General features: G+C 44.8%; 1 protein-coding gene across 1 annotated transcript; it reads right to left on the bottom strand.

Moving 5' to 3' along the window:
• Positions 1–1227: 1227 nt before the first annotated feature.
• LOC310779748 (E3 ubiquitin/ISG15 ligase TRIM25) lies at positions 1228–23762 on the bottom strand. The gene is made up of 8 exons (XM_083640241.1): positions 23001–23762; positions 21399–21507; positions 19069–19164; positions 18041–18274; positions 16422–16444; positions 13011–13159; positions 3627–3802; positions 1228–3266 (listed from the first exon to the last, which is right to left on the bottom strand). The coding sequence occupies exons 1-8, from the start codon at positions 23630–23632 to the stop codon at positions 3141–3143; spliced, it is 1545 nt and encodes a 514-aa protein (XP_083496367.1). The 5' UTR covers positions 23633–23762; the 3' UTR covers positions 1228–3140.
• Between the last annotated feature and the right edge of the window lie 2574 nt (positions 23763–26336).

The raw sequence follows: 26336 nt of genomic DNA on the forward strand, positions 1-26336 counted from the left end.
GGCCCAGAAATGTAATATCTAAAAATTGGTTTAACATTTTCCAAGTCAAATAAATATCTTAGGGTTTATTCACACCTGATTTATTGGTTCCACATTCTGAAAAGTGTGTATTTGCTTTACACCAATGGTTCTCAAACTAGGGTCTGGGGACCCCCAGTGGTCCTTGGGGGGCTCCCCAGCAAAAAGGTGAATCATTTATTTTCACTATAGACGGTTTTCACCAGAGCGCAACCCCACAGCGCTTCCTTTTTCTCAGCATTCGGCAAACTGCAGAAATATTCACTCGACATCGTTACTTTTGTTTTCGCCGCTCAGCTGTATAGACGGTTTTCACGGAATGGTCAGTCCTGCACTTGAATGTTTTTTTTTTCTTTTATGTCCATAGCAAACACTGCAACAGGAAGTGAGCAGGGGTTCAATTTAGAATGTTTTTGTTGTCAAGTTAAAACCATCTATAATACCATCCATAATTAACACAATGTCAGAATGTATGACTTATTTTGGTCATGGGTTGCAAACTTTCTGTAATAAAACACCTAAAAGCAAAAATCTTAGATGGGACACTGGGACAAAATCTTATCAACTGGGAGTCCGTCGCCCGGTCTAATTTGTGTCAGTTTAGGGGTCCGTGACTTGAAAAAACTTGAGAACCACTGAACTAGACTCTTGCTTAACCCCCCCCCCCCCCTACTTCAGGCTGAGGCTACCTGGAGGTATTTCTTTCTTTCTTTTTTCAGTTTTCTTTTCTTCCCTCTCATATTTGAAGAGTGTGATCAAGGACAATTGGACAACTCCACATTTCATTTGAACAAGCTTTATTAGGGAGTTCGCTTAAAATTTAACTTTGGCCCCTCTCAAAATCACTTATCAAAATACAAACTTAACATTCAAACATTTTAAGCCCAACACCATAACATATTTTTGTAATAAAGTGCAAACCCCTCCTCACCTGAAACTATTACAGAATATTGTAATAACTGTGCATAGAAACATTTCTTTAAACAATGCATTCAGTGTACTTTAACCACAAATATGAAACGCAAATTCACTTTCCTGTCGCCTATGTAAACATGTTAACATTGCAATGCCTTTTTTTTAAATCATGCCAACACAAATTGACTTTGAAGAATCCATGTACGCACACACCCTTATTCTTTGGCTCACACACACACACACACACACACACACACACACACACACACACACACACACACACACACACACACACACACACTTCTCCTGACCATAGACGTTTCTCCTTCAGGTCAAACATGTAGGCAAGACCCTGTATGTGTCCTGTATCAAAGAGTACCAACAGGTGATGGAGAACTGTAAAAAGGTCAAGATTTAAGGAAAAAGATCACACAAGTCTTGAATACATTCATTTTTCAATGCCCTGAAAATTATCTGGTTATTTATTTCCCCCCGTTAAGTGTGAGCGGTAGGCTATAGCTGGTTGTCACTTCTCAAAACATGAGAACCAATCTGGCATCCAAGGCTATTTTATCCCCAGAGTTTGTCAGTAGGGGGCGCTGTACAGTAACAAGAGTAAAGTCGTCCTACAGAAATCCTACTAGCCCCAACCCCCCTTTATTCTTGATACTTTTTCATTTGGAAGAAAGCTGTAAAAGAAAAGAAAAAGAACATATTTGCTTGGATTTGGCAGAATGACACAGCAGGCGAGTGTGTTACCAACATGCAGAAGCTTGTGGTCGCCAGTCCTTCGCTTCATCAACATTCACATTCTTGTGGGCGCACAGCAAATGTCTTCTAATATGAAAAAGCACCTTAATACAGTTAAGCAGGATGCAACACAGACGTTTAGCATGAGACTGACGTTGGCACTTGGCAGGCGCTCGGTGCAAAATGACTGTTTTCAATCCAGCTCGATTATTGTCCGGTAGGTCGTCTCACTACAGCAAGTGGGCTTCAGGCAAAAACACTGCAGCTGCTCTTGTCCTGGACAGCTCACGCTAAAATCCAAAAGACATATTTTTCCTCTCACCTGTAGTGCTATTTATCCATCTAGATCGTTTTGTGTTAGTTGCCAAGTTAGTTCTCCAATACAATGGAACTGGATGGCACTCGGCTTGTGGTGCTCAAAGCGCCCCAAAAAAGAATGCATTTGAAAAACTCAACAGCAATGTCTCTTTCCAGAAACCATGACACGGTTACTCAAGATAATCCACATACCTTGTTGTGAGCAGTTTAATGTAGAAACTATTTTCTTTCTACCGAACTACACGCTCTAGCTGCTAGCTAGTTCCTACATGAAACTGCAGCAGTAGTTTAGTCAAAAAGGAAAATAGTTCCTAGATTATCCTGCTCACAACAAGGTTTGTGGATTATCTTGGGTAACCAGGTCATGATATCTGGAAAGAGACATTGTTGTTGATTTTTTCAAATGCATTTTTGGGTGGTTGAGCACCACAAGCCGAGTGCCATCCAGTTCCATTGTATTGGAGAGAAGGCAGAAATCTGTACAGCCGTTATCTCCAAAACTCAGCAACTCACACCAAAACTATCTAGATGGATAATAATAACACAACAGGTGAAAGGAAAAATATGTATTTTGGATTTTAGGGTGAGCTGTCCCTTTAATATGTGTTATTCCAAGAGAAGATGGGTGTGACTGTCAACTGAGATCAATGCAACAGATGTCAAACACTATGGAGCTCAATAGTGAGCGCACACTTTTCCATGGCTCCGCTTCCAGGAAGTGAATTCCCCACTCATTTCTCCATAGACGTTTCAGGAAGTGAATTCCCCACTCATTTCTCCACAGATGTTTTGGAAGATCCTTATATAGAGAGTTTCAAGCCTGGAACCAAGCCAACCAGCTACGAGATGAATCCTGAGTGACCATACAATGTTTTGTTTTGCTCCGCTTTTTTGGTTGTTGCTCAGAGTCAACTTGGTCCCAGGTTTAAAACTCTTTATAAACGTCTAAATGGAGAAAATTAATGGGGAATTCACGAACGGAAATGGAGGCGCGACAAAGTGGCAGGTCACTGCTGAGCTCTAGAACAAATCTGCTGCACAGAAAGATCCTCAAAACACAAGGAGACGACTCACAGCCGAGAACTATGTTCAAAGTGCTCAGAGGGGCGTAAAAATAATCACACAAACCATGTCCTTAATCAAACGCCTCTCGTCTCCTCCTCTTCCTCCTCTTCTTCATGTTCCTCCTCGACATCCTCATCGTCCTCTTCCTCCTCGCCCTCTTCCTCCTCCTCCGGGCTGTAGATGTCGTCAGCCGACTCGCTCTGGTCAAGTCACAAGCATGTCTCAGAGGGCTTTATAGAGAATATGTCTAGCTAAGTACTATCAATAAACAGGGTTGAACAATCTTCTATTAGTGAGAGGACGGGGGAGGGAGGAGAAGGGGAGAGAATAGGGGAGAGAGAGAGGAGAGAGAGAAGGGAGTGAGGCAAGGTAGAGAACAGGGGAGAGGGAGGGAGAGAAGAGAGAGAGCAGAGCAAACGGGGTATACTGGGGCTTGGCGATACGGTTGAAATCAATATCACAATAATCATAAGGGTCATTCTCGATACCAATGTATATCACAATATGGTTCAGGTATGCAAAGTCCCGGTCAGTAATCAATGATCTTATATTATAATTACCTGCTCGTTTCCGTCCTCGTCCTCTTCCTCCACTTCCCCTTCGCTCCTCATTTCCTCCTCCTCCTCGCTGCTGTCATCCAGGTCGTCTTCGTCGTCGTCCTCCTCCTCCTCCTCCGCAGCCTCTTCCTCATTCTCCTCTTGATCTTCCTCCTCCTCATCAGCCTCTGGAATATGACCTGATGAGTAGCCAAGAATACACAAACCCTTTTGAATGCTTTCACCTTCATTATCCAATCCTTAAGCCCAATTTATGCTTTGTCTGCCGACACTTTTGAAACGGTCGCCGACAGAAATGAGGACACTCTCAAGTGTCGGCGAGCAGTGTCTGCTACCTGGTGAAATGTCTAGTGTGACTGACTACGTCATAGTATCGCGCAAGTCTGATTGGCTATATACAGTAGACGGCACGAGCTTGACTTCCTTGTTTTGGTTTTCGCTCGATTTAAATGAATGAACGTGTCCCCGCTATTTTTATCAGCCTGTCCTTGATGTATGACTTCGTGAAAACAAGAACAATTGTGACCAATTTCCCAGAGAGAGAGGAGGTGAGTTGTGTGGTTGTGTGTCGTTTATATACGGCTGCAGCCAAGTACGTTACATCTTGCCTCCGAGGTGGTTTCACTGTGCATTCCATTCCCTCTCTTCTCTTGGCTGTCTGTAGCGTTCGGGTGTCATGTGACCGTTGAACCGAGGCGAACGTTCACTGAAGTATAAATGCAACACCATGAGCGACACTTTCTTTTTCGTCTGCGACCATGTGCTGAGCAACACTTAATTAAGCTTGCAGTAGCCAGTCGTAGATAAATATCTACGTTTTGGCCACAACTCTTGAAAGGTGGTTAAAAGGATAGATCGGTTGTTTTGATGTGGGCTTGTATGAGGCACTTGCATAGAGTCAGTGTGCTACATGCAGTAGAATGCAGCCGGCACGGTCCCAGTTTGGAGGGATGGAGACCGGCCCCCCAAGTAGAGCTGAAGGCAGGTACAGAGCTGGCAGGTACAGAGCTGTCTGCTGAGTGTGAAGGCAGGTACAGAGCTGTCTGCTGAGTGTGAAGACAGGTACACACAGCTGTCTGCTGAGTGTGAAGACAGGTACACACAGCTGTCTGCTGAGTGTGAAGGCAGGTACAGAGCTGTCTGCTGAGTGTGAAGGCAGGTACAGAGCTGTCTGCTGAGTGTGAAGGCAGGTACACACAGAGCTGTCTGCTCAGTGTGAAGGCAGGTACAGAGCTGTCTGCTCAGTGTGAAGGCAGGTACACACAGCTGTCTGCTGAGTGTGAAGGCAGGTACACACAGAGCTGTCTGCTGAGTGTGAAGGCAGGTACAGAGCTGTCTGCTGAGTGTGAAGGCAGGTACAGAGCTGTCTGCTGAGTGTGAAGGCAGGTACAGAGCTGTCTGCTGAGTGTGAAGGCAGGTACAGAGCTGTCTGCTCAGTGTGAAGGCAGGTACAGAGCTGTCTGCTGAGTGTGAAGGCAGGTACAGAGCTGTCTGCTGAGTGTGAAGGCAGGTACAGAGCTGTCTGCTGAGTGTGAAGGCAGGTACACACAGCTGTCTGCTCAGTGTGAAGGCAGGTACACACAGAGCTGTCTGCTCAGTGTGAAGACAGGTACACACAGCTGTCTGCTGAGTGTGAAGGCAGGTACAGAGCTGTCTGCTCAGTGTGAAGGCAGGTACAGAGCTGTCTGCTGAGTGTGAAGACAGGTACACACAGCTGTCTGCTCAGTGTGAAGACAGGTACACACAGCTGTCTGCTGAGTGTGAAGGCAGGTACACACAGCTGTCTGCTCAGTGTGAAGGCAGGTACAGAGCTGTCTGCTCAGTGTGAAGGCAGGTACACACAGCTGTCTGCTCAGTGTGAAGGCAGGTACAGAGCTGTCTGCTGAGTGTGAAGACAGGTACACACAGAGCTGTCTGCTGAGTGTGAAGGCAGGTACACACAGCTGTCTGCTCAGTGTGAAGGCAGGTACAGAGCTGTCTGCTGAGTGTGAAGACAGGTACACACAGAGCTGTCTGCTGAGTGTGAAGGCAGGTACACACAGCTGTCTGCTGAGTGTGAAGGCAGGTACAGAGCTGTCTGCTCAGTGTGAAGGCAGGTACACACAGCTGTCTGCTCAGTGTGAAGGCAGGTACAGAGCTGTCTGCTCAGTGTGAAGGCAGGTACACACAGCTGTCTGCTCAGTGTGAAGGCAGGTACACACAGCTGTCTGCTCAGTGTGAAGGCAGGTACACAGAGCTGTCTGCTCAGTGTGAAGGCAGGTACACACAGCTGTCTGCTCAGTGTGAAGACAGGTACAGAGCTGTCTGCTCAGTGTGAAGGCAGGTACACACAGCTGTCTGCTCAGTGTGAAGGCAGGTACACACAGCTGTCTGCTGAGTGTGAAGGCAGGTACACACAGCTGTCTGCTCAGTGTGAAGACAGGTACACACAGCTGTCTGCTCAGTGTGAAGGCAGGTACACACAGCTGTCTGCTGAGTGTGAAGACAGGTACACACAGAGCTGTCTGCTGAGTGTGAAGGCAGGTACACACAGCTGTCTGCTCAGTGTGAAGGCAGGTACACACAGCTGTCTGCTCAGTGTGAAGACAGGTACACACAGCTGTCTGCTCAGTGTGAAGGCAGGTACACACAGCTGTCTGCTCAGTGTGAAGGCAGGTACACACAGAGCTGTCTGCTCAGTGTGAAGGCAGGTACACACAGAGCTGTCTGCTCAGTGTGAAGGCAGGTACAGAGCTGTCTGCTCAGTGTGAAGGCAGGTACACACAGCTGTCTGCTCAGTGTGAAGACAGGTACACACAGCTGTCTGCTCAGTGTGAAGACAGGTACACACAGCTGTCTGCTCAGTGTGAAGGCAGGTACACACAGAGCTGTCTGCTGAGTGTGAAGACAGGTACACAGCTGTCTGCTCAGTGTGAAGGCAGGTACACACAGCTGTCTGCTGAGTGTGAAGGGGGCCATGTGCAAAAAATACATAAAATGCTTCCATACTGCTCACCTGGCATAAACCAAGTCTCCACAAGACCTGAGATGCCAAGTTGACTTAAAAATGTCATTTATTTTACACCCTGTTTTTAGCTTAAATCGTCACTGAAGACTGAAGTGGGGCTGCTGCTGGGGCGCTACATTGAAGAAACAGCTTCAGAGAGAGGAGCAGGCAGAGGGGCAACCAGCAAGACAGGGAAGCTCGCGTTGTGTCAACACAGAGGATTTCCTCTCATATATATATATGTATTTTTTACCTTTATTTATACAGGGGGAGTCTCACTGAGAGCAATGCTCTCTTTTTCAGGAGTGCCCTGTTCACATTCACACACACATTCATACCTGGAAGCTAACCTCGCGTCACCAGGCTCTTCTCGGCGAGAAAGAGCCTGGCTCCCGCCCACAATTGATTTTGTCACCCTACTGGTTCCGGCCTAGAGCCCGCCCTAGACCGGATGGCAGCGTTTCTAGCTCGTCAACTTTCACATTAACTTGACAATTTGACCCAAGTATCAGAACGGCAAACAACAAAACAAAAGATGGACGTACCGAAGTTCTTTTAGAAACATTGCGGATTCACAATCTCACATCTTTTAAGCCAATACAGAAGCTTTGCATCAGACAATTAATCGAGGGAAGAGACATCAAGCTAACAGCAACACAGATGTTTTTTGGCGCACTGCCTTCCGGTGTTCATTCTGGTTCCGTGGTTTACGCCCCATGACAAAAAGCGGGGTGGAAGGTGCCCAGACTACCTGGAAGCTGACCAGTACAACCACAGTCTGATCTGTTGGCCACTGAGCAGCTCCACTGGAGCGGTTGGGGTTAAGGGCCTTGCTCAAGGGCACCTGAGTGGTGGTAATGAGGGAGGGGCAAGCGCTGCCTTTTCACTTTCCCCACCCAGATTTATCCTGCCGGTCCCGGGGATTGAACAGACGACCTTCCGGTCACAAGCTCGCTTCTCTAACCATTGGGCCACCACTGCATATAACATACAGTATAACAGCGCTGTGCTGGAGACAATTCTGCTCCTCTCTCCTCGCCTGTTCATACGCCAATTTTCTCTGTCCGGCAGTCAACTCTGTATAGAGTCGTTTCCATGTTGCCAAACACTATAATGACAGTTTGAGTCTCCCAGTGGCTTGAAAGTGGGTTGAAAAAAAAATTATTGCTTTTTATTTTGCTCAAGGTTAAATATTTTATGGTCACTCATGATTCAGTAGGTGGCTGGTTGGCTTGGTTCCAGGCTTAAAACTTAACTTAAAAAATGGGGAAGATACTCTGGTAACCCTGGTAAGTAACCAGTTGAAGGAATTTTTATAGATCAATGATATTTGATCTTGTAATCAATCTGGTTTTAGAAAATGTCAACAGAACAGTCAGAGCAGCTACAAAAGTAGGAGAGAACATTGTGTTTACCTTTTTATTAATTTCTCAAAAGCTGTGACACTTAGGACCATAACGTAATTAAGCAAAGATGAATTCATATTGGACTGTCTGATTCTGCTGTTGGCTGCAGGTCTGTAATGATCTTACTGACAGGACTCAATGTGTTCAGGCTGGTGCTTTTTATTATGATCTTTGATCCACAAGGCTTCTTTAGTTGACTGCTTGGGCTCTATCTTCCCAAAAGCGCTAATTTAGCGTTTGCGCTCGTTTAACGCCGTGCGCAATGCAAATTGGGGCGGACACAAGCGCATGCCTGTGATAATTGTACTGGGCATTGGCTGCCCCACCATGCCAAAGCAGGTGTCCATTATCACTTTTTAAGGGACGACGTGGAGGCGTTCGCCTCGGACGGTTGCCTCCGCGAAGTCCCTTAAAAAGTGATAATGGACACCTCAAAGTGCATTAACCCGCTTATACCATGGTCACATGCCAAAGAAACAAAACAAGACCATTAATTTATATTTTCATGCATTTTGCAATCAAAATCTAATTTTCATAACCTTGAATATGAGTTGAGAACCGGCGAGACAAAATAGTCCCCTCGAGATTAGGCTATCATTGGATAAAATGGCTGCTTAGTTTCTACACCTGGCACAATTCTAGAATCAAGCTAACTAATAATTTCGCCAATCGTAGCCTATGTAACAACATACAAAATAAAACGGCAATGTCTAAGAATGCAACGCCATGTAACTGGGTCGTTTAAACTCGCATTCCAGGGAATTGCGTTAACGTCTGCGGGTCTTATAAGACGTAAATGGCGCGAGGCAGGAGTAGAGTGAAAACTATCTGCTTTCAGTATGTTGGAGTCCAGGTATGTTTTGTACAAGGACGTCTCTCAGTGTGTTGCTGTTAACTCCCCATTTCGTTGTTTTCTTTTTGTTGATCTCGTCTTTTTCCTCTTTGACTTGATTTGTATCAGTGATAAGAGGCAGCGCGTGCTCTCCCAGAGCGCCTGGCTGCTGGTTGCTGCAAGTTGTAAACAGAGGGTTTGACAGTTGACAGCTGAGAGCCCGGCTTCTGTCAGCTGACCAGAGCCGGCTTGTCTCAGGAGAGGGAATCAGGAGAGGGAATGTCCGAAACGAAAATCAAAATTGTAAATAAGAGTTATTTTTGATAAACTGAGCACACAGGGGTGATTTAAATAGTTACTTTGACCGACTAAATTTTTTTCTCAACTTCCAAAAGTGTCATATTAACCCTTAACGGGGGTATAGAGCTCAAACAGCTCTCTTGATACCACTGTTGAAACTATGGGGCATTGATATGAATGGTGAACAGACCATTTGGCTGAATGACTTTACATTATCACTTTTTAATGGACACCCTGCAGCCAATCAGAATCGAGTATTCACCCAGACCATGGTATAATACTGCTTATAGATCACTTACCCATCATTGCAATCTGTATGCTGAGGGGAAGTGGCCGCCGTTGTCTGCGGCTGCGGACAGGCTGCTTCATTGATGCACCTTCATTTATAAAGCAATCACTGGTAAGCTCCTGTTTGACCTCTGTTCATACATCTCAGTCAGATCAAACCCATCTTACAGTTTACGCTCACGGGCCTGTTTATATGCCTCAGTACCCAGAACTCACGGGCCTGTTTATATGCCTCAGTAGTACCCAGAACTCACGGGCCTGTTTATATGCCTCAGTACCCAGAACTCACAGGCCTGTTTATATGCCTCAGTACCCAGAACTCACGGGCCTGTTTATATGCCTCAGTACCCAGAACTCACGGGCCTGTTTACATGCCTCAGTACCCAGAACTCACGGGCCTGTTTATATGCCTCAGTACCCAGAACTCACGGGCCTGTTTATATGCCTCAGTACCCAGAACTCACGGGCCTGTTTATATGCCTCAGTACCCAGAACTCACTGGCCTGTTTATATGCCTCAGTACCCAGAACTCACTGGCCTGTTTACATGCCTCAGTACCCAGAACTCACTGGCCTGTTTATATGCCTCAGTACCCAGAACTCACTGGCCTGTTTATATGCCTCAGTACCCAGAACTCACTGGCCTGTTTATATGTCAGTACCCAGAACTCACGGGCCTGTTTATATGCCTCAGTACCCAGAACTCACTGGCCTGTTTACATGCCTCAGTACCCAGAACTTACTGGCCTGTTTACATGCCTCAGTACCCAGAACTTACTGGCCTGTTTATATGCCTCAGTACCCAGAACTCACGGGCCTGTTTACATGCCTCAGTACCCAGAACTCATGGGCCTGTTTATATGCCTCAGTACCCAGAACTCATGGGCCTGTTTATATGCCTCAGTACCCAGAACTTACTGGCCTGTTTACATGCCTCAGTACCCAGAACTCACTGGCCTGTTTATATGCCTCAGTACCCAGAACTCACGGGCCTGTTTACATGCCTCAGTACCCAGAACTCACTGGCCTGTTTACATGCCTCAGTACCCAGAACTCACTGGCCTGTTTACATGCCTCAGTACCCAGAACTCACGGGCCTGTTTACATGCCTCAGTACCCAGAACTCACGGGCCTGTTTACATGCCTCAGTACCCAGAACTCACGGGCCTGTTTACATGCCTCAGTACCCAGAACTCACGGGCCTGTTTACATGCCTCAGTACCCAGAACTTACTGGCCTGTTTACATGCCTCAGTACCCAGAACTCATGGGCCTGTTTATATGCCTCAGTACCCAGAACTCACGGGCCTGTTTACATGCCTCAGTACCCAGAACTCACTGGCCTGTTTACATGCCTCAGTACCCAGAACTCACTGGCCTGTTTACATGCCTCAGTACCCAGAACTCACGGGCCTGTTTACATGCCTCAGTACCCAGAACTCACTGGCCTGTTTACATGCCTCAGTACCCAGAACTCACGGGCCTGTTTATATGCCTCAGTACAAAGAAATCACGGGCCTGTTTATATGCCTCAGTGCCCAGAACTCATGGGCCTGTTTACACTAATCATGTGTTACATGAAGAATATGAACTCCTGCCCTCTGGCAGGAGATACCTAATTCCAACTTTCAAGAAGGTCAGACTAAGAAAGTCCTTTATACATCAGTCGATCCTGAGGCTTAATCAAGAACATGGCCGAGGGTCAGTGGAGCAGTGACCAGTGCTCTCTGTGTGCTGTATGTGTGTAATGTATCTTTGTATTTTTGGTTTTGTTCTCTTTGTCATTGCAAGACAAATTTCAGTGTGAACTGACAATAAAGTATATCGTATCGTATCGTATGCCTCAGTACCCAGAACTCATGGGCCTGTTTACATGCCTCAGTACCCAGAACTCATGGGCCTGTTTACATGCCTCAGTACCCAGAACTCATGGGCCTGTTTACATGCCTCAGTACCCAGAACTCATGGGCCTGTTTACATGCCTCAGTACCCAGAACTCATGGGCCTGTTTACATGCCTCAGTACCCAGAACTCATGGGCCTGTTTACATGCCTCAGTACCCAGAACTCATGGGCCTGTTTACATGCCTCAGTACCCAGAACTCACACTGAGTTTGGGAAAAAGGCTTTCTTTTTCTCTGCTCCGTCTGCCTGGAATAGACTTCAGAAAACTCTGAAATTGCAGGACTTCATCCCCATATCTGATTTTAAAACATTTTAAAGAACGAGATGGGACAATGTCAATGCTTTGCTGTATAATGTGTCGCAAAGCCCCGCCCCCTCCCCCTCTTCAATCTTGGCTGTTCCCAGGCTAACTTGCCTTTTATGTTCTCGTCTGTGTTTGTGTTTGTGTTTGTTTAATTGTTGTTGTTTTTACTTTTAATGTTGGGCCAGGTCTTTTAATGTTGGGCCAGGTCTTTTAATGTTGGGCCAGGTCTTGCTTGAAAAAGAAATCATTGATCACAAGTGACTACCTGGTAAAATAAAGGTAAAATAAATAACGTTAACTTACCACAGGGCAGGTGTTAATGTTACCGGCCACTCAAGTTTGCACAAGATAATCCAAAAAGACAGGAGATGGTTGTGTCAAATTAATTTGCGTGTGGTACTCATCACACCAAGCGTGTGCCTTCCACAAATTTGCCAAAATTCTCTGCGATGTAAATTCAGATGGGACTCGTTTTCAGGCCCGGGGATCTTTACTGGCGCAGGGGTGTGACTGTTTTAATATATTTTTGAATGACCTAATATCTAATATGAATGACCTAATATCTAATATGAATGACCTAATATCTTTAGGAGATTACCTGGAGGTATGAGCGCACCGTAGTGAAGTAACTGATGACATTTTCATAAAGATAATCAATTGTCATGATGGCAATAACTCAATAACTCAGAAAATCAGGCCCAGGTTGAGAATATGAAGGAAATGTATGTTTGCACATGGAAAGCAGCTTAGGTGCCGTGTCATGCAGCTTAGGTGCACGTGTCGTGTCGAGCAGGATCAACTCAAACTCAATGAAGATCCACAATCTCTTGATGCTCAACAACACAGAAATACAACATCATGCATCTGGATACCGGAAAGTCCAGTCGGAATGGAAAAAATGAAATAAAATCAGTGAACAAATATATGGCATGATGAGCAAAGACACAGTGCAAGACATTCTTCATTGAGTTTGTTGTGTAGCTTTAGACCCAAACCATTCAATAAAGCTCTCAGAGATCACAGGACATGGAGCCAGATTGGAGTGTTTTGGCCAAACTGGCACTTGATTACATTTCAGATTATTCATTTTCTGGGCCTGAATCTGCCAAGACTGCTGAACTACGATCAGTTTGGGCATTGGGTTAGCTACTTTTTCACTAGTTAAGAATGCCAAGAGACCGTAGATCAGGACAGGTGAATCCTGGCCTCACTCGTGTGCCGTTTTTGATTGCAATTTGTTTTTTCTCTGATAACTAGGGGAAACCATACGGCTGAATGCGTGGCTAATACAAATGACTAACTTGACTGGGCAGGTGAACTGTGTGCGTCAGAGATCAATGTAATAATAAAACAAATCAAAACAACTTACACAAGGAATCAATGGCAGCGGTAACAGGAGGATGCAGCTCCATTCTGAGGAATTTTGTCATGTCCTCTTCCATGGTTGCTCCGAGCATGTCCGTCTCCATGTCGATGTATTCTGGGTAAAACATGTTTTTCCGTAGCTGCCTACGGCACCTAAAACACACAGCAACATGAATATACGCCACACCAAGTGTGGACTTTATTTTTGCAGTATACACACACAGTATACACACACAGTACACACACACAGTATATACACCAGTCACAGTATACACACAGGGTTGGAAAGTAACTTTTTCATGACATAATGCATGTTGCTTTTTGTTGTTGTTTTGATCGAGTACATTTTCACATCCGAGTAAATCCTTAACGAGCGAGTAATCGATCTTCGATTAATTGTGTGCATCCCTTATCTCATATATATATATATATATATATATATATATATATATATATATATATATATATATATACAGTGTTTCCCATACATAAAGGAATTTGTGGCGGGCCGCCACAATAATATTTGGACCGCCACAATAAGATGTTGACCAAAAAAAAAAAAAAAAAAAAAAAAAATTTTTTTTTTACAGTGCACCTGAACGCAACATGCAAGATATCCGCTGAATAAGTGTCCAATAAATGTTCATGTCATTCTGGCCAATACTTCTGTTATAGCATTTGAGTCTGGAATATGGAATATCTTTCAATAATCTATGATTTAGCTGCTAAATTGTCAAATACCGCCATCTGCACGCTACCCAGGCACTTATGTATGTACTTAACCTAACTAACTTAACCTAACTAACTTTTTATTTATTTATTTAACCTTTATTTAGACAGGCGAGTCATTAAGAACAAATTCTTATTTACACTGACGGCCTGTGGGGTAAGGGAGAGGGGCTGCAAAAAAAGTCATGTTAAGGATAAAAAGGATAAAAACAGTGCATTATAAAACAGGGTATAAAACATAACAGCACTCACATAGGATAGAGCCAAAACTCAACATAACACAACACAGCACAACGTAGAACCAACACAACACAGTACAACGTAGCACAACACAACAAGACAAAACAATACAGGATAAACCAAACAAAACACAGCATGATGGGGGAAGGGGGTAGATGGAGGGAGGGGTAGAGAGGGAGGGAGGGGGGATGGGAAGAAGGGAGGAGGGAGGGAGGAAAGGAGAAGGGGAAAGGGGGTAAAGGGAGGGGGGAGGGAAGAAGGGAGGGGGAGGGGAGGGAAGGGGGTAGAGGGAGGGGGGATGGGAAGAAGGGAGGGGGGAGGGAGGAAAGGAGAAGGGAAAGGGGGTAGAGGGAGGGAAGGGGTAAAGAGGGAGGGGGAGATGGGAAGAAGGGGGGGTAGGAAAAGGAGAAGGGGGAGGGGGTAGAGAGGGAAAAGGGGGGGTAGTAAAGGGAGAAGGGGGAGGGGGGGTACTATGAGGGGGGGAAGCAGACACAGCGGTCAACAAAGAGCTGTTGGAGTTGCTGTTTGAAAATGGAAAGTGATGTCAGGGTTGCAAGTTTGAGGGTGCTCTGAAGAATATTCCAGTCGTATGCTGCTGCAAAACGGAAGGAGGTGCGGCCGAAGACAGTTCTATAAGCGGTTGAGCTGGGGATAGAAAGTTTGATGTACCCGCTTGATCTTGTACTATAGGTGTTTGTTGCTATGTGGAGGAGAGATGAGAGGTAATGTGGTGTCTTGCCTAGTATAGACTTAAAAATAAAGTGGTGCCAATGGAGGGATCGTCGGGTTTTAAGGGAGGGCCAGTCTACCAGATTGTAGAGGTCACAATGGTGAGTCTGGAAGGGTGCATTGGTGGCGAAACGGATAGCTGAATGGTGAAGCGTGTCTAATTTTTTGAGGGCTGATGCTGAGGCTGTTCTATAAATGATATCGCCGTAATCTAAAATCGGAAGAATTGTCAACTTGACGAGGGTGTGTTTGGCCGGATGAGTGAAGGAAGATTTATTGCGGAAGAGGAAAGCTAATCTTGCTTTGATTTTAGTCTGAAGGTTATTGATGTGTGTATTGAAGGAAAGGGATGAGTCCAGCCAGATACCCAGGTATTTGTATGAATCCACAAATTCCAGGGCCACGCCCTCAGGTGTGCCATCGGCACAGATGATCTTGGGGGGTCTGGGGGCATCCTTAATTCGGGAGAAGAGCATACACTTTGTCTTTTTTGTGTTAAGGCGGAGATGGAGATTGAGAAAAGATTTCTCTACGTCCGTGAGGCTCTGTTGGAGAGTGGTTGCTGCAGATTGGAGGGAGGGGCCAACTGAATACAGGATGGTATCATCGGCGTAGAGGTGGATACGGGAGTTGCCCGCTGCTTTAGCAACATCATTAATATATATGGAAAATAAGATAGGGCCCAGGATAGAGCCCTGTGGCACACCTTTGAAAACAGCAAGAGGATCAGATATGATGTTCCCAGTTTTCACCTGCTGGATACGGTTAGCGAGATAGCTCGCGAACCAATCACAGCAGGAGGGGGACAAGCCGATGCTGGAGAGTCTACGCAGCAGGGTATTGTGTTCGACAGAGTCGAAGGCTTTAGCCAGGTCGATAAAAGTGGCTAAGCAGACCTGCTTGCTGGCCAAAGCTGAGGTGACATCATCGAGGACCTTCATGGTGGCGGTCAGACATCCATGACCGGATCGAAAACCAGATTGTAGGTCTGAAAGGATATGGTTGGATGTAAGGAAGTGGTTGAGTTGTTTGTGAACCAGCTTCTCCATGACTTTGGCTAGGCATGGCAAGATGGAGATCGGCCGATAGCAATTAGGATCAGAGCCAGTGCCACCCTTGAAGAGGGGGAAGACCATGGCTGTTTTCCAATCAGGGGGGAAGGTGGAGAGTTGAAGAGAAAGATTGAAAAGAGTTGAGACAGGGGCCGCAATCCGCATAATAATCCGCAACTATCCGGTGTGCACAACACTGTCAGCCTAAACTCCGGCTGACACCCCAAAAACCTACAATCCGCTACAGAAAAATGTATATTGTTTGTTTATTAACTGGCCCCTCGCCTTCTATCATTTCACGAAAGTGGCAAAGCAAGTTGAGTATCCCTGACCTATAGGGAGAAATTTAGTTTGTCATTGTAAACCCACAGCACAGTAATGATGACATGTTCTTCATAGATCTAGCCTTTTAATTTTGCTCTTAAGCTTTCTCAAAGTACACCAAATTCATGCATTTTACTTTAAAATGTTTAAAAAAAATCTTCGCGGGGGGGGGATGCCCCCGCACCCCCCTAGGGGGTCTGCGGTCCCCCACCACAAATTCGCAAACTCCTGTGGGAAACACTGATATATATATATATATATATATATATATATATATATATATATATATATATATTCACACACACACACACACATACATATATACATACATCAGTACTTACCGTTTTCCTGTTGTCTTGTAGGCCTGAAAAGAAAGGACAGAAGCAGGACTTTAGACTCCTTCAGAAGTTGTAGTTGTCATAGACTGTACTCCATAGTTGATTGCTCTATTGCTGACAAAAATGTGTTATTGTAAGTGGCTTTGGATAAAAGCGTCTGTCTGCCAAATGACGTAATGTAATGTAGACTCACAGACATTATAAATATTATAATATAATATTATAATATTATTATTAGACATTATAAATGACGTAATGTAATGTAGACTCACAGACATTATAAGGAACACCCAATCACAATAGACGAGCGGCACATCAAGAAATGTAAGCCAATGTATGTAGGCGGGGGAAAACAACTTGGTAGGTAGAAAACACATTGATATATCCAAGCCTGCAGGTGTGAGTGTGCCATGTTTGCTTAATCCTTCCTCCTGCCGCAACTACTTCCCCCGTCTGTTGCTGTACATAAGATTTGGCTCTTTATTGACTTGAATATACTGTACTGTATATTCCCATGGTAGAGAGTAGACAAGAGGTTGTGGAAAGTGAACAAAGTTAGATTTAAAATCTCTCATTGATGACTTGGCTCTCAGACAGCCTCTTCGACTTGTTTTTCAAAGTGAAACCAAGTTGTCAAGGTGACGTAAGGGTCCCACGCAAGACCGACCCCCCTCTCAAAACCCCCAATCGAAAACTGAATTATTTTACAATTATGAAAATTTCATGATAGATACTACAATAATTAATTAGGCCTACTTTTTTATCAAGGGTGGTGTCTGTCTCTCTGAGCGGTGTCAGTCACGATTTGTGAGAGAAGTGGTGTCTCTCGAGCAACTGTGATGTAGTATGACACACAGTTGCACGATGGCGCCTAGGTGGGTGGGCGGTGTCTGTCTGTCACGATTTTGGGAGTCCACGGAGCGGGTGATTTCCAAAACTGTAGCCATGGCGCATCATCTATAGAGTCTTCACCCTAGGATTCCTAGTTAGTTCAAATGTGTTTGTCTCATAATCAATCATTTGAGCCAACAGAAAGAAGTAAAGGGGGAATTTGAAACTAGTACTGGAGCTTTGAGCAGTTTTGAGCCAACAGAAAGAAGTAAAGGGGGAATTTGAAACTAGTACTGGAGCTTTGAGCAGTTTTGGAGCAGTTTAGTTTATCGACTGATAAACATGAAGAAGTCCTCAGGTTTACACTAAATGTCAGGATTGTGACCTGCATTCATCAACAACACTACACACAACAGTTTAGTATCTCTTTAAATACGAACAAGTCTAGTCTACTCTAGTATTTATTGACAGTTATATTTACAGTTATATAGCTCTTTATCAGAAGAAGTCTCAAAGGGGTTTACATACCATCGTATATATATATATATATATATGTCATAGACCATACTGTATCAAATATTCATACTACATAATATACTGTATATTTAGTCAACTTTATTCTACGTTTGTATAGTGAGAAACCTCAGATTGGGGTTTAGGGTTTGGCCGGTCAACTCCAAAGTTCATAGCATTATGCAATTATTCACTGCATATTATTTGCAAAAGTAGGATTTGGAAGTCTGAGCAAGCTTGCAGCTCGTGTGGAAACGGCACTCAGTGATGCGTCTCACCTCGATGAAGCGGAAAGGGTCGTTCTCCTGCATGAGGCCCTCGATGCCACAGCGGACCTCCTGCAGACGGGCCTGGTCATGGGATATCCTCCAGATGTTCTTCTGGATCGCCGGCCCGTTGGTGTCACAGTGAATGCGTATCTGCTCCCTCAGCCTGCAGATGAAAGCCTCCACTTTGACCTTCATCTCCTCGCCCAGCCTGGTCATGCACTGGTCAGAGTCCTCCATGAACTTCTGGATGAGGGGAGCGACGGTGAGAAAGACACCATCAGGAGGACAGTGTGTTACAGTTTTGTTTTTGTTTCCAGATTTTTTATCCCATTTTTATCTCCCGTTAGTGCTAATTTTAATTTATTTATCCTGGTTGCTGCTCCACTCTCTGCCGATCTGGGGAGAGCCGAAACTGGCTCCATGCTTCCTCCGAGACATGGGCAGTAGCCAGCCGCTTCTTTTCACCTGACAGGGGAAGCTTCACCGGTAGGACATAGCACGTGGGAGGGTCACGCTATTCCAACCAGTTCCCCTCCCTCCGAACAGGCGCCCCTAACGACCAGAGGAGGAACCACATCAGCGACCAGGATATTGCATGTTTTGGTGAAGGGGTTCCTATATGAAGGTGTTGGAGGTGTTATTAATAATAATAAGTGTGAGGTGTGTTAAACAATATTCCTTAAAATGTTTAATACCTCATTTTGTTTGACTTTTTAAATAAAATTTACTTTGTCAGAATCAATTTAGACAGCAGAACTGTGTGCCACCATAACAAAATGTCACCACATCATCACGCTACGAATCCACTCAAAGATAATAATAATAATAATAAACGATAATTGAATTATGGCCCGGGTCTACTCAAGGTAAAGTCTGGGGACACCCATCCTCAAACTTTCACTTTATGAACTACAAATATGACATCAGATCTTAGGATGTAGGTGTACCGGTTGATAGAGTTGATTATTCAATAGTGTTTTAACATTTTGGCCACACCTGTGAAAACGCTGTAGCACTTCAAATGTGAGACATCTTACCCTGTTCTGTCTCTCCTTCTCCTTCTGCTCATGGAGTTTTTTCTCTGCCGAGCTGTACTTCCTCTCCACCCTGTACATCTGCTTATCCAGCGCGCCCTGGTGGACATGAGGAGGAAAGCGCTCAGCCGGCAGGATGTCAAAGGCTTTAAAAAGGTGCAATGAGTAAGATTGTAAGTAACTGTCCCAAAGAACAGAATGTATCTGCGAGGTGTTGACTGCCTTTTGGATCAATATGACTCAACAATGCTTTCAAAGCTCACTTTCCAGCCAGAACTCTTAACGCCGCACTCATGAGAAATCCACCCGCAACCTCTTCTAACTCGCATTTTTAACTGCTCCATGATACATTCAACTTATATAACACTTTTCTAGATACTCAAAGTCGCTTTACACACAGAATAAAATCGTGCTATGGTCCTATAGTACTATGGTCCATACTTTCTTTATCTTTGCACCTAGTGTTAGGGGAACTAATGTGTGTGTGTGTGTGTGTGTGTGTGTGTGTGTGTGTGTGTGTGTGTGTGTGTGTGTGTGTGTGTGTGTGTGTGTGTGTGTGTGTGTGTGTGTGCGTATGCGTGTGTGTGCGCTAGGGATGTTCATCAATTATCAAAAATCGATAATTGATCGTTAAGGAATTGAATCGATCATGTGGAATTTTTATCGATTATTGTTATTATTATTATTATTTTTTTGACTAGGTTTGGGTGGAATTCGTTCCTCCTCGCCCCACTCCATTGCACAGCCAACTAACGTGAGGTGGAGCTTCATATAGTCTCTAGTTTTCTGGCTGGGCACGGGCCTTTGTGCCAACAAAACTGTTTTAAACATGGGGAATTCACACCGGCATGCGCCGGGGACAGCAGAGTGTTGGAGAGGAGACACATTGAAATAAAGAGTTCATTGAGGAGAACACGTTGTCTTTCGTATTTTCTGCCATAGGAATTCATTTTGTAAATAAATATATATATATATATATATATATATATATATATATATATATATATATATATATATATATATAATAATTAATATGATCGATAATCGATAATTGATCGTTAATTTTCCCGATTTTTGATTATGGAAATTTTTCAAAATGAACATCTCTAGTGTGCGCAAAAAAACACGCTTAAAACTTGTTTGTTGACTTTGACACCACTTATGACAATGTTACATACAGAAGTTTGTTCCATAGCAGCACTGGAAGCCTCTCATTTCCACATCCCACTTAGGGGAATGGAAGCTCAGGAAATACATTTCATTCCCACACTCTCACTCACTCACACACTCACACACATACACACACACACACACAGCTGGTCACATGACACACACACACACACACACACACACACACACAGCTGTAACAACTGACAATAGACATGGTCATTCAGTAATATTCCAGAGTCATCACGACATTGTGTAAGCCAGTAAGCCAAACAATACAATAAGCAACAGAATAGGTTGGGCTACAAAACGCAGGCTTCCTACACACTTCTTTCCCTTTCAAAATACTTCAATACATCAATTCATGAGCGCAATTTCTGGGCTGGATTTGGGGATTTTGTCTCGTAGTTTGATGCTGTGTGCCACAGATAACGGTCACATTATGGCCCTTATTTTAAAGCTAAAGCTAAATGTCTGGCACTCTGGCATCGCCGCGCTCGCCGTACGGTCACGCTTGTCACACGTTGCAGCTCCCCAAAAAATGTGACCCACTGTCGGGTCGACGCAGCTGATGTGAACAACAGTGTAAGTAAACTAATGTAGATGGGGAGACAGCAGGAGAGAGTGAAAGCTATGAACAAGTATACGTTATGCACTGCATTCTCTCCTTGGACTAACTTCTAGTTTACTCAATAGACCCTTTTCACGGGGGCCATTTTGTGTCGAAAAGACAGGGTAAACACAGGTGCAAGCAAAACACTAATGAGGGTTTGCAAATTCCAATCATGGAAGTTGGAAACCCTCATTAGTGTTTTGCTTGCACCTGTGTTTACCCTGCCTTTTTGACACAAAATGGCCCCCATGAGAAGGGTCTATTACTCATTTTGCTGGGGACCCCCTGGTCAAGCTGCCGCCGACAATGTCCTAAACTCGAGGCTACGTTGAAACACATTTCTCCCTGAAGATTATTCCTCACAGCAAAACAAATATCACAATGTCAGATGAAATTGGGTTATGCTTCAGCTGTATTGGGTGAGTCTGAACAATATCCTCTCATGCTTTTTGAGCAATTATTCCCAAACTTTTCAAGTTCTGGAAGTTTTCTAAATGATTTGCCATAATTGTGCAGACTTGTGCAGGAACCCTGATTTCTCATGCAGACGTACCATCAGATCTTTCATGGTGTTTTTCAGGGTCTTGATCGTGTGTCCCGAGTGTCCTCCTTCGATGGTACAGGCGTTGCACACGCACATCTTGTCGTCCATGCAGTAGTACCTGGAGTTGGTCACACGTCAAATGAGGGGAACTGTCACACTTGAGGAGAATCTATGCAGGAATATAGAACTCGCTAATGCAGTGAACACGCATTACCACAACTGCTTGAGAAAATAAGGAATTAAATGAACAATATGATTTAGGTCAAATTTCCCTCTAATTCCAAAACACAACGGCAGTGTGAGGTCATTTTCTATTATTTTCTATGTGCAAGCCCCACATTGGCAGCGGAACTTCATTACATTTTTTTTGCATGTTTTTTAGCGGGGGGTTCCTATCTGGAGGAAACCGCAGGGGAGCTCGGGGAGAACATGCAAACTCCACACACAGAAAGGCCCTTTTGACGAGCCCACCTGGGCAGTAGGCACTGAGGACATGGGGATGGGGACACACCCTCAGTGTCCCAGGTGGGAATCGAACCCAGGACCTTCTTGCTGTGAGGCGACAGCGCTACCACTGCACCACCGTGCCCCCCAATGTCCTATTTCCAGCATTGCCACCTCGCGTCATCTTGTTGTCCCACGCTGTGTGTGGTCAGTCGACGCTTCCTATGTGTGCTAGGAGCGTCACATGACCTGCGTCATATGGCGCGCCGCGGCTGGTGTGTTTTGGATTTTAGAAGTCCAGTTGTCACAAAACATGTTACAATATTGAAGCAGGCGAAGGAAAATCTTTCTCAATTTTTCGAATCAAACTGAAACTGAGAACTATATTACCCAAAAATCCCCCAAATCCCCTCTGCTACCTACAATTACAACAGAAGAAACACTGAATTAACATAACAGCGTGTGAGCTGCTGTCTATCAGCATATTTACCATCAAGTCCTTATGGCGTCCAGGGTCAAAGGTCAAATAGTTTAATTCCAAAATGAGACATCCACCATTTCAAAAAAGTATATCTGTGTGCGCGTGTGTGGGTGCGTCAGCTCCAGTGCCAGGTACTGTACCTGTATATCCTGGTACTGTACCTGTATATCCTGGTACTGTACCTGTACATCCTGGTACTGTACCTGTACATCCTGGTACTGTACCTGTATATCCTGGTACTGTACCTGTATATCCTGGTACTGTACCTGTATATCCTGGTACTGTACCTGTATATCCTGGTACTGTACCTGTACATCCTGGTACTGTACCTGTACATCCTGGTACTGTACCTGTACATCCTGGTACTGTACCTGTATATCCTGGTACTGTACCTGTATATCCTGGTACTGTACCTGTATATCCTGGTACTGTACCTGTACATCCTGGTACTGTACCTGTATATCCTGGTACTGTACCTGTATATCCTGGTACTGTACCTGTATATCCTGGTAATGTACTTGTATATCCTGGTACTGTACCTGTATATCCTGGTACTGTACCTGTATATCCTGGTACTGTACCTGTACATCCTGGTACTGTACTTGTATATCCTGGTACTGTACCTGTATATCCTGGTACTGTACCTGTATATCCTGGTACTGTACCTGTATATCCTGGTACTGTACCTGTATATCTCATCATGATCCGGGCACTTCCTCTTACTGAAGTCGTCCAGCGGCTCCGTCAGCGGATGCTCCCGGAACGCCGGCAGTTCCAGGTGCGGCTTGACGTGCTCCTTGCACATCGACACCTCGCACTTCAAACACGTCTTCACAGCCATCGTCGGTGCGGCAACCACAGCCGCCCGCGTCTCACCCTCTTCCCCTGAAACAAAGGTGACGTTGGGCCCTTCCCGCGTGGGGCCACTGCCGGACGCCTCGGCCCCCAGCGGCGGACAGTAGTCACAGGGAACGGAGAACGGGGTCCTGAGCGGCTGCGGCGCCAGGAAGGAACCGGAGGACAGCGGTTCTCCAGAGGTCCTGGCGGTGGCCGCCCTGCTGCGGCGCCGGAAGTCCTCGGCGATGTTGCCCAGCCTGAAGTTCTTCTGGAAGGTGGAGCCGCACCGGTGGCTGTCGCGGCACTCGGGGCAGCGGAAGCGACCGCGCTCCGCCTGCCGCTTGAGGCGGCGGAGGCAGGACATGCAGAAGTTGTGGCCACAGGGAAGCAGGTGGGGGTCGCGGTACACGTCCAGGCATACCGGGCAGGTCAGCTCCTCCTGAAGGATGCTGGACTGAGGCTCTGCCTGGGCCGACGCCATCTTCCTATCCAGACTGGAGTGGTAAGATGGCGATGGGCACAAGAGGAAGACCAGGAGAAGGAGGAGAGGGGAGGAGGAGGAGAGGGGAAGGAGCTTGAATGCTCCCGGCGACGTTGAACTTTGTCCTTCGTAATCCTGGTTTAAATCAGGTTGCTGAAACTGTGGGAGACAAACGAGAAAAGTGTTGTTACTCTGGATTTCTCATTTAAAATAAAAGTAAACATTACACTCAGTTCATCATTTAATATCTATATTTAAGATCGAGACTGTAAAAGCATTGTCCTTTAAGTCAAGGCCTTAAATTACCTACAATACTAATATCAGGATAGACAGGAAATGAGAATTCTAACAACTTCCAAAAACTAGGTCACTGCACGCTTTCTTTCTGTCCAGTTGAACACAGTTAAACCATTTCTACTCTGACCAAAGGCTACGTAGTATGTACTCATGATAACCCTGGGGTTTGACTAACTTGACCTCCGTCACAAACTTGCCATACTGTACTTCTCGTACACGTTGTTTACATGAAAGCAAGTGTGCTGAGTCAGAGTACTTGGCTTTAGGTCCTCCTTGAAATAAACTGGTCTGAAATTAGTCCAAAATGACTGGTGCATATGGGGCCATCTCTACTACCAGCAATCCAGCATGTCGCTCACAGGCAGTTTAGCTATTAAGTAAACCAATGATTTGTTTACTCGATATGCCCAAAATGTTCAATTACTGGCGGATATATAACTAAACCACCCACAATTAAGTCAGTCATCGTGTTTTATGTCGATATTGTCTGATTGGACAGCATTAACGTTACAGTTTAACATTAACGTAAAGCTATTCCCTAATAGCTTCACACGATTCCTGTTGATAGATAACGTTATTTAACGTTGTTACCTGACATGCCAACAATCCCCTGGCCAAGTTGCTGAAATTGCTATGATGAGCTTAAAAAAAAAGACGAAGAATTAGAAATATGACTGACAGACTGGCTACTAACGCTACTTACCTTAGTAACGGGGTGTGGTAGCTGAAATACACATGTTCATCGAATGGACCAATTAAAGTAGCCTCAACGCGAGTTTAAAGCTTCAAATGAACATGAACGTTCTGGCTGCACCTGTCGTGCTGCGGATGCTAACGTTACTATCAGTTCATGCTAGCTCTGCTGTGTCTGCCACTGTCAGGAAACAGCCCAGGGTGGGTTTGTCGCTTACCTGTCTGTCTCTCTCTGGCTCCTAGGGAACATTTCCATCAGCAGGCGTTTCCTTTTTCATACGGACTTTTCGGGAAAGCGACACACAAACGGACGAGTCGACGACACAGTCACGACACCTGTGCGACAGACCGCCAGCTAGCTGCAGGTTGATGCTAATCAGGCAGACAGGGGAAATGTTGCATTCAGGTGCTGCTCGTAAATTTATTAAACCAGCCAGGTTAAGCCAATCGGCAGATATAAACAGCAATTTAGCAGATAGATGACGCAAAATTCCATGTTACAACAACAGGACGAGCCAAAAATGTATACTTTACTTTACAAAATAGTCAACAGGTAGGTACTTGGTATTTTTTGTAATTCTCCATATCATAATTAGTCTCACATCTTCCTTGCGGTCTGCTGCCATTTTGCTGAACTACTCCCATCACTACTCCTGATAAACGAAACAAACCAAATTGAAATGTTTTAGCTGGCTTATGTTTGACATTAGAAATCATACAATATTTTCAAGAAACAGTTGTTTATTCGTTGCTAAAACCAAATTTAACTTTATTAGGCAGGGGATACAAGTTTTACCATCAGTTGCTGACACGGCTTTCCTTCAACTTGTACCTATATGTCCGACAGCTCGTGAAGGCAACAAACATCCAGAGCAGGGGTTGATCTGAAAGTAGGGGAGTAAACTTTAACTCTCCGCCTCATTCCAGGGGTTTGTTTCTGCTAAATATCTATAGTCCAGTCTATCAGTCTCTCTGATGTCTCCTTGATGACACTTGGGAGTTCATTGTCAAGAATTCAGTAAAGATTAGGTTATTTTCTGTATCAAAGAGTGGGCCAGCAAGCTAGCTGAGAAAAAATAATAATGTTATTAAATCTATAGCCTATACTGGTCCGTTTTTCCCTTTTGGCTCCTTTCAGAACGACAGAACAAAAGAAAGGTCCGCACACTGGAGGCTCCAATCAGTGTTCTTTATTGCAACGTTTCGATCCAACATGAGAGCCTGGTGACGTGAGGTTAATCCACGGGATCTTTGCACCTGCTGCTCCAAACAGCGGGGAGGAACCAGCAAAGGGCCACAGGGTGGCGACATAGCCTTCTGTAAAACCTCAGAGAGAAACCACAAGCAGAACCTGATGGAAAATGGCCATTTGGTGAAAAGAAAAATTGGTTAGGCTATGTAAAAATGGTGTCGAATATAAGTTAATTGAAAAATAAATCTTGTTATAGCCTATTCAATCACACAATTGCCATATGTGTAGTCAGGTGTCTGCATGACAAGAACAATTGTATCAAAATATTTGTTATATAAGAAAGAATATTTGTTGTGTAAGAAAAAACATCTACATCTCAGTAAATATCACAGGCAAATATCAACAATGCATAGTAAATTAGGAGGGAGGCCACCTGTCACACCACAAAAATACTTATAGACTAGAGCTCGTAATGCGACAAAAGGGAAATAGGATTAACATTAAAAAGCAGCAAAAATAGAC

The sequence above is a fragment of the Poromitra crassiceps genome (genome assembly GCF_964638095.1).
Source record: "Poromitra crassiceps genome assembly, chromosome: 7".
In the NCBI taxonomy this organism is placed as follows: domain Eukaryota; kingdom Metazoa; phylum Chordata; class Actinopteri; order Beryciformes; family Melamphaidae; genus Poromitra; species Poromitra crassiceps.

What these genes read in the sequence shown, in the direction of transcription:
- LOC310779748 (XM_083640241.1), bottom strand. Translation starts at nt 23,632, where the DNA reads ATGGCGTCGGCCCAGGCAGAGCCTCAGTCCAGCATCCTTCAGGAGGAG. An exon ending in AGAAGGAGAGACAGAACAGG is followed by an intron (nt 18,275 to 19,068) that starts GTAAGATGTCTC and finishes CCCCTCATCCAG; the next exon opens with AAGTTCATGGAGGACTCTGA. An exon ending in ACCCTTTCCGCTTCATCGAG is followed by an intron (nt 16,445 to 18,040) that starts GTGAGACGCATC and finishes CTTTCTTTTCAG; the next exon opens with GCCTACAAGACAACAGGAAA.